Below are 8,311 nucleotides of genomic sequence, written 5' to 3'. Positions count from 1 at the left end.
ATCTTGTTGGGGGACCAACCAGTTGGGAACCACTGGACTAAACAACCTATTTGTATATAAAGTAGTTCAAACTAGCAACACCTCAACCAGCAACAACAGTAGATTGCTAGGTACACATTGATGCATCAGTAACGATCTAATAATGTAATATATAATTATATATCAGTCACATGGCCCATTTTCCCGCATAATGAGCACTTTTACTTTTGATACTTTAAGTACATTTTACTGGTAATACTTATACTGTATTTTTACTTAAGTAAGAGTTTGAATGCAGGACGTTCCCTTGCAACTGAGTATTTTTAGACTGTTGAGTACTTCTTCCACCACTGACGATTAACCTGCTTGATCTGTGTCAAAATCTAGTCATAAGACCTTAATTATTTCAGCTGATACTGTGTTTACATTGTGTAATTCTTATTTTTTTTATTTTAAATTACCACACAAAAACCTGGGGCCATTTATTATTCCACCACAGAAATACAGTACACAATTCACAGAGACAGGGAGGAACCGGGGGTTAATTTATAGTAGGGCCTGATGACCTGAGATCAGTCACATCTGTGTCTACAGTCAAAAGCAAACTGAGAAGGTTTATATTTTCTCAGGCTTATGATTAGTTGTGATCTGATTGTGTGTGTCTTACTGAGTGTGGAGGTTTAGGCTTTATGTGTATGGGGTGCCCGATGGTTCTCCACTGTCTCCCGATGGTTCTCCACTGTGTGGGTGTTTTCTTTTATGATATGTTACTTGTTGCTGTATACACTTCACTATAATACAAGCAGAGTAGGGGTTTCTAGCACAACGCCACCTACTTCCAAGGTGCATGGAGAAGGGAAAAAAAGTCTAAAATGGTCATAACTCCAGCAACACTTGTAGTATATAGAACAACTTTATTGTAAGACATGTTTCTGCTTGTGGCCCACTTCAATATAAAGCAGCACACTGAGCCTACTTGTAATGAAATCTGCTATGAATAAAATTGCCTTGCTTTGCCCTGACAACACAAGTTAAAGGAACACTCCACTGATTTTGCACATGAAGTTCAGTCAACTTGTCATGAGGAGGACTACTCAGTCCGTGAAAACAGTTGTCTTCTGTGGCTCTGGGGGGAGCTTTTTGTCAACTTTATGGAAATACCATGCTGAATTGCTGGAGTAGCTACCACTTTAATTAAGAACTCCCCCCCACCCCCCAGAAAATAGAATTTTTTGTTTCTGCTTTAAGTACAACTTTCTGTGATACAAGTTTTGTTGTCTTTTTTTTGAAAGTTCGCCATTAAATGTCCTTAAAGGGCTACCGTACTGTGTCCGCGCTGAACAGTAGTAGTTGCTATGCAACCAGAACCGCGGCGTCTCCCTGTGTCACAATGGCTGAAAGAAGTTGTGATAAAGACGTCCGTCCGTCCCAGCCCGTCGTCTCGCAGGTTTGTACCGTAATTTTGTCATGTTTATTTCTAAAAGGTTTAAACAGAACTGTTAGTTTACTACCAACAAAACATTAAACCTAATCATGTGCTTCCAACGGGTGAAGTCGCTCACCTTAGTCAACAAACATCAACACAAGCTAACGTTGACTACTTCCTCTTACTCATTGACGGTTGACGTAGGCGAATCAGCTCTGACTCTTCCAAAATACTGTGGACACTAATGTTGAGACAGAGGAAGACTACATATGCAGCGTTAAGTTATTAGGATGCTAAAGTGTGTGGGTGGCTAAAAAAATAGACTGGACATCAGGCTAATTCCATGAAGTTGTGGTTTTGTCCAGAAACATCTGTTAAAAATTGCTTTCACCATAAATAACAACCTCTATTCTTATAGTTTATCACTACACATTATCAATCACTAAATCACTGCTACCACTTTCTTTTGAGGTACCATTTACAGGGTTTATATGCCTTTCAGTTAATCAGGAAGATCCGTCCAACGCTCCCTCAGTGTTTGAGCACTTACCTGAAAAGTGTCTGAGTGCTGCTGTAAGAGGGAAAACTATCGTGTACAGCCCGACTGATACTGCATCTTAAAGCCCAATAACTATATTGATATTTGAGTTTAAAAACTCAGATTATGATATATTAGCTGATATTTGGTTACTATTTTACAACATAAACATACATTCCCTAAATTTGGTTTTTAAAGAATTGTGACCAAGATAGTACTGAGCAGGACATTTTATAGTTGAAAAATAAACATGTCAGGGCTCTCTGTTGGACAAACTAAATTACTGCAAACTCATCTTTGCCACTTGTGTACTTCAGTTTCTTCATATACTGATAAGTCCATAATAAGTTAATATTGGCCTGCCAATGTATCAGTCAGGTTTATGGAAAAACAAAGTGAAATTCAAATGAATTTATATTATATCAAATCTCATGATATGTGAAATTTCACTTTAGTGAATCAATGTTACAAAGTCTACTGCTTTGTCTTGTTTAGCCCAAGAAACGCCCATCCTCCAGCAGTAAGGCTGAGAGGACCAAGAGGGTTGAAGTAAGACCGCAGGTAAATTCTGCCTCTGGTCCAACAAAGAAGCAGATGACAGATGACCTTTTTGCTAAAGAAGAACAATACAAGTAAGACTACCTGTTCCAATATCTGTTGGCTTTGCTTTGATGCAATTTTAGCATGAGACAAGTATTTCTCTCAAGGTTTCAAGACACAGTGATCCACAAATAGAGAAAAAACACTGAACAAGTTGCACCAAATGTGATTTCCTCTTTTACACTGAACTTGAACTCTATTAGACTCCTTCAGCTTCAGTTGATTCCTTCATCAAACCTGGAGAAAAATTCCTTTTATGTAAACTTACATTTAATAATCTTAAATTACTTTACCATAACTTTTTAATAAATGCCTCTTATTACCGTAATACCACAAGTAAGAGAGTCTTTCCATCTAAGGTGCCGTAAGGCACTAAAGAGTGGTGTAAATATTACTGCAAACATGGTGGATGTGTTGTATTTCTTGTAGTCCTGTAACATGAAAATCCTCATTAATGTAAGAATTAGCCTTATAATATGTTATCATTCTCCATTTTATTTCCTTCAGACTTTTAAATGCAGAGCTGGAAGCCAAAACAGCAGATCTAGTAAGACAGGCAGAACAACTTATGGTAAGTTATCAACATGTTCACATCAGTTAGTTGAAAAATAAAAAATAAAAATGTTTTTTTGGTGAGTAGACTTGCTTTAAAAAGTGAATCTGGCTCTTGGTGTCAATCGGATTTTAGAGAGAGCAGAGTGAAGTTCTGTCAAAACCTTTATCCACCCTCCTGCTCACGGACAATGAGGATGAAGAGGATTCAAGGTAATAAATATCTTAGGCTCGTGCATGCCACAAGAATGATTGTAGACTTTTTAGTGGTTAATTTTCTTGTGACCACTGCAAAAGTCCACATTTAGTCCAGTGAAACACTCCAGCCTCCATACAGACCATTCAGATATTCATTGCGTCATTGTAAAGCAGTGGAAGAGAAAGAACATAATCTTCTTTCTTTATGTGTGTATGTATCTATTCACCAACAGGATAATAAAGCCTCATCAGGGCACTGTGCGGGAGCCTGGTGCGAAGGTAACTGTATTTCTGACACTTTGCTCAACCGACACTAGTTTACAAACCACATGCATAGTTTACATTACATTATGCTCTTTCTGTTTGCCATCCCTTTCTTAGGTGGTGACCAAAAAAAGGCTCACATCATGTGTACAAAACATGTGTACTGGAAAACAAGGAAAAGAGCCTCGCTGTAAAACAGCGTGAGTTTGATTGTGCATGATTTTTAGAGTCATTTACAATCATTTTAATTTAAAAGAAAATAACACTGTAGGTCATACATTTTGTTAAATATATTCTGCATTAACATTCTTCACAAGGCCGCTAAAGGTTTTCACATTGTTCACTTGATTTCAGAACCCCAAAGGCGTCTCATCTGGATGACTTAGCAGCTGTAGAAGACTCAGCTGACTTTTTCCTGGCAAAGACGATCCAAAACATAGAGGAAAAGATGGATGACACTGTCACTTATGAAAATGTTGTGGATGATGTGTCCAACGCTGGAGACAATGTAGGATCAGGTAATGTTTATGCCACTTTTCAAAAAGTAAAGTTTATTCATTAATAATGATAAATAAAAAATAACTTCTGCATTTTGTTTTAGAATTACTGAAAAATCCACAGGTTTCAACAAATTTAGTTTACTGTCAATCTGTGTTAGCTCTTTTTATTTAAATTTGTGCTTTGCTTTCACAATAAATATTTCAATATGTCAGTCAGAGCACATGATGAGTTTGATATGTTTTTAATGCATTTTTTGGAGGGGTAAGTGAAAGTAATTATTCATGGGCTTCTAAGTCCGATTGTGTTCACTGCTCTGTTTTGTTAAGGTATTTCAGATGCTCAAATACGAGTTCTGAAGGCCAAACTACGGATTATGCAAGAAGAACTGGATCAACTCTCATGTGAATATTTTAAGAAGGTACTATAAAATGTGTAAATAAAAAATGAAGAAGTGTTATTGCTCCTGCATATCAGCAGAGGGGGACAGCGCTTCAGCTGAACAGCCGTGAACCATCCAGTGATGGAAAAAGAGGGTGGAAACAAACTTGATACACATCTGTTGTCTGACACAAACAAGTTACCAAGTGAATACACCACCACAATATATACCACTGGTGGTTGCATTTTTGTTTTTGAATCATTGTTTCTAATAGATGACTTTAAACTCAAATATTGAAGACATTGGTTATAGATAACATTGTGTTTCTGTTGTCGCAGGATGATGAAAACGCTAAGCTTAGTGCAAAAATTAAGGAGCTTGAGGAGGAACGAGCAAGACTGCAGAAAACAACTAGCGTTCAGCAAACGCAGATTGAAAAGCACCGAGCTTTAGCAGAGGAATCTGACAAAAAATGTGATGGCCTTCAACTGCAAGTTTCTGCTTTACACAAGGTCTGAGAGCATTTTTCAAGTTTGACATGTAAAGACTGACAATAGACTGCAATATAGGTCCAATTATTTCTTAATAACAAACTGTAAAATGTGACACCGTCTTCCATTACTGATGTGAGCTGCTCATGTGTGATTACTTCCTGGTTGTGTAGGAAATAGAAAATCTGAATAGATCCCACAAACAAGCAGCAGCCGTCCACGGCACTGTGGAGGTTCGTCTGAACAGAGCCGTGGAGGAGGTGGAGAGGTTAAAGACTCAGCTGAACAAGATGAAACAGACGAACAAGGTGAGCAAATTACAGTGCTGATAAACACATACTCTTAGTTTAATTACTGTAATTATTCAAATGTGATTTTTTTTTATTCCAAGTTACAGATTTTCACAAACTGTTGCAAACTTGAAAGCTAACTATTCTTTCTAAGCTAAGGTTTATTTACAGATATTCATATTTATCTTTTGGTATATTTAAAAAAAACAAAACCTTTGGCTGGATAAACGATTTGTCTGACAAAATGAGTTTCATCTTAACCATAACTTGTTGAAATGTGTGTAAAACAGGAAATACCTAAATTGAGCCTAACCAGCAGAAAATGTATTTGTTATGATTTCATTCTTTTGTACATTTTTGATAGAAAGGAAATGTATCAAACATTTCAACAGCAGAAGGTGCTTGACTTCACTATTTAATCCTTAGTGGAGACAAATTGTAATAATTAAAACTTGGGAAGGAAAAAAACTTTCTAACAATCACAAAGAAGTGAATCTTTATTTGAACGTAAACGAGCAGCTAAATGTGGAGTTACAGGGTTCATTTAACAGATTTTTTAAAGCCATGTAATTATCAGTGTCTTAGTATTGTAGTTTTAAGATCAAAAAAGTGCCAGAGAAGTAAGGTAATGTGCTAATTTATTTTAAAATAAAGAGAATAAAAGATCCCCTAAACAGTGATATTGAAAACAGGGAGCTCAGTAACTTCACAAAGTGATAAACTGCAGCACGCAGAGCCAGAGTCCAGTGATCTAAAACAATAAAACTGAAGTATGCAGGGAGATCACAAGTCTTTCATGTATAGCAGCTGAATGTTAAGCTGCACAGTGGACTTGAAAATATCTGTGGGCAACGTGGAATACGATATTTGAAGATGGAAAGTTAATTTAGCTCTTTTTAAACATTTACATAAAGCACCAGCTATAACTGAATTTCAACAGGTTGTTTTAATTCTAACTGGTTTGCAAATGAGACCTCAGGTTGCAAAAATGTTAGGTTCTGCTTAACTTCAACTCATTTCAGTCTTTTAAATTCTTTTAAATAAGGACAAGATAAGTGAGGAACATCAGAGTAAAGAAAATCTACTTGCTGAAAACAAAATGCTAAAAAAACAGAAAGCAGAACTCATCGTGGGTTTCAAGAAACAGCTCAAGCTGATTGACATTCTCAAAAGACAAAGGGTAAGTGTCTCTACTGTACCCTGTTAATACATACGCTGTTCAAAGCTTTTAATCAAAATGTGAACCTTTTTTTGTGTGCAGATGCATTTTGAAGCTGCAAAGCTGCTGTCGTTCACAGAAGACGAGTTCATGAAAGCTCTAGACTGGGGGAAGTCATAAACACGGAGAGGTTCAGCACTGAAAGATATTTCTGTGTGTTGTGGAGTGAAAGATGTCAGTTTACTGTCTTTCAGAATTTGATTAGTATGACAATTAAAAACTTTAGAGTTTGAATTCAGAGTGAATTTAGATTTAGAGATTTGTCTTATTATCACATTTAGCCACCAGACAACCTCAGATGATTTCTGGAATGATTTTAATTAAGATCCTGTCAGCACAGTCCTAATAAAAAAATGTCTCTCAATCATTTTGTTGTTACTGGATGCTAAACAGGTTCTAGTATGAATACAGAGGAATGAAGAACTTTGTGGTCACTAAAAATTGCTACGTAGTTCACTGTAACCTTAAACTGCCATTTAGTGGCACAGTAGGCAATTTCAGGGAAAAAACATTTACTCATCGCCTTCCCAGCCGTCTTCAGAGAAGATATCTGCCTGGCGTGTTTTAAAGTTTTTTCTGAAGTCTTCATCAAAATGCTCTAGGTCATCTTCACGGAGCAAGCCCTGAAAATGGAATGACTCATGGTCATACACTTGTTTGATCTACAGACGATATTAACCTGTGTCACATTATTCATGATTCATACACTGCCTCATACCTTTGGAAGGTATCCAAGGAGTTTTGTTGCGTGACGTTTAAGAAGTCGCTGCCTCTCTTCTTCAACTATCCGTCTTCGCAGTGCCTCCCTCTCCTGCTCAATCGCTCTTTCTTTAGCCTCCAGTTCCTTGAAGAGAGAGAACAATGTTACAGTCAAAGATGATACGCTACAGCAGCACAATGTATCATGTACAATGTGTTTATGTTCTTCAAATAAATCTTTTACTTTCTGTAGTAAAATTCCTTAGTATTCACCCAAAGATACTACAAGTTCTCTTTTCATGCTGGGATACTTTATTTAATACATCTTTATCTTTAAGACTTTGAGAGTGTTGAACATCAAATATCATCGAGATAAAACTTGGTTGCTGCTACCTGTTGCCTTCCACAGTGAAGTACTTGCAGTACAAGTTCTTAAAGTACAACTACACCAGCACCACCACCTTATTCTTGATGTAACTATGCACACAGAGAGTGTGGTTTGTACCATGTCAGCCTGTTGCCGCCGTCTTCTGTCCTCCATCAGTTTCTCCACCTCGCGTTTGTGCTCAAGTTGCTTCATGCGTCGTTTCTGGGCATTCATCTGCTCTATCCGATCGTCCTCCGCAAACTTAGCCATCATCATTTTCCTGAAGGCCTCATCTTCCTCTTTCTCTGCCTGTCTCTGCATCTCTTTGAAAGCCATCTGCTCCTGGCAGGTCTGCTGCATCATCAGCCTCTGTCTGATTTTCTTCTCCATCTCTTCCTGTTAGATGAAAATTTAAACATATTAAAATAATTCAGGTGCACTTATAAATCCAAGCCCCAGAGCATTCAGGACTCTCTTGTCTCACGAGCTGCAAATAGTGCATTCAATATTCCTGTTAATTAATTAAGAGCGTTACCTAATTATGATAAGATTGCTTTGTTCAAGAGGTTTGTGGTGGACAATGAACATGTGTTCAGTAAATGATGCACTACAGAATGTCTCCCTTCAAAATAATGAAAATAAGACTTGGTATGATTATAACTTAAACGCCAAACACTCCTGGATGTAGCTCTTCAAATGTGAGAATTTTCTGCTTTTTTACATGATTGTTAATTCATTATCTTTGAGTTTTGGACAGTTGGTCGAACAAAACATGCAATTTGAAGACGTAACCGTAGACTCTGTCTCC

The 8,311-nt window shown here is 37.2% G+C and overlaps 2 protein-coding genes across 9 annotated transcripts in view; one reads left to right on the top strand and one right to left on the bottom strand.

The window, feature by feature from the left end:
• The first annotated feature begins 1,270 nt into the window (after window positions 1-1,270).
• On the top strand, window positions 1,271-6,801 carry tex9 (testis expressed 9). Its single transcript, XM_044191942.1, has 12 exons — window positions 1,271-1,426; window positions 2,439-2,575; window positions 3,051-3,114; window positions 3,232-3,308; window positions 3,527-3,572; window positions 3,675-3,757; window positions 3,912-4,075; window positions 4,385-4,476; window positions 4,776-4,949; window positions 5,102-5,236; window positions 6,264-6,398; window positions 6,480-6,801. The coding sequence occupies exons 1-12, from the start codon at window positions 1,283-1,285 to the stop codon at window positions 6,555-6,557; spliced, it is 1,329 nt and encodes a 442-aa protein (XP_044047877.1). The 5' UTR covers window positions 1,271-1,282; the 3' UTR covers window positions 6,558-6,801.
• The window catches only part of mns1 (meiosis-specific nuclear structural 1), a 7,871-nt gene continuing 5,251 nt past the window's right edge, over window positions 5,692-8,311 (bottom strand). For 6 of the 8 annotated variants that reach the window (XM_044191894.1, XM_044191884.1, XM_044191930.1 and 3 more), the window contains exons 8-10: window positions 7,642-7,899; window positions 7,156-7,281; window positions 5,692-7,060 (exon numbers count right to left, since the gene is read on the bottom strand). In XM_044191894.1, the coding sequence (XP_044047829.1) occupies window positions 6,950-7,060; window positions 7,156-7,281; window positions 7,642-7,899 (495 nt within the window). In that variant the 3' untranslated portion in view covers window positions 5,692-6,949. The remainder of the gene's footprint in view (window positions 7,061-7,155; window positions 7,282-7,641; window positions 7,900-8,311) is intronic. The other 2 variants (XM_044191874.1, XM_044191865.1) reach the window with 1 other exon arrangement.

Source organism: Siniperca chuatsi, linkage group LG1, assembly GCF_020085105.1.
Source record: "Siniperca chuatsi isolate FFG_IHB_CAS linkage group LG1, ASM2008510v1, whole genome shotgun sequence".
NCBI lineage: Eukaryota > Metazoa > Chordata > Actinopteri > Centrarchiformes > Sinipercidae > Siniperca > Siniperca chuatsi.
This window is presented reverse-complemented; position numbering and strand designations above follow the sequence as displayed.

Excerpts from the sequence above, each read along its gene's own strand:
- tex9 (XM_044191942.1), top strand. The coding sequence starts at position 1,283 with ATGTCCTTAAAGGGCTACCGTACTGTGTCCGCGCTGAACAGTAGTAGT. Across the intron at positions 3,309-3,526 it reads GAGGATGAAGAGGATTCAAG|GATAATAAAGCCTCATCAGG; the intron begins GTAATAAATATC and ends ATTCACCAACAG. Across the intron at positions 3,573-3,674 it reads TGCGGGAGCCTGGTGCGAAG|GTGGTGACCAAAAAAAGGCT; the intron begins GTAACTGTATTT and ends TCCCTTTCTTAG.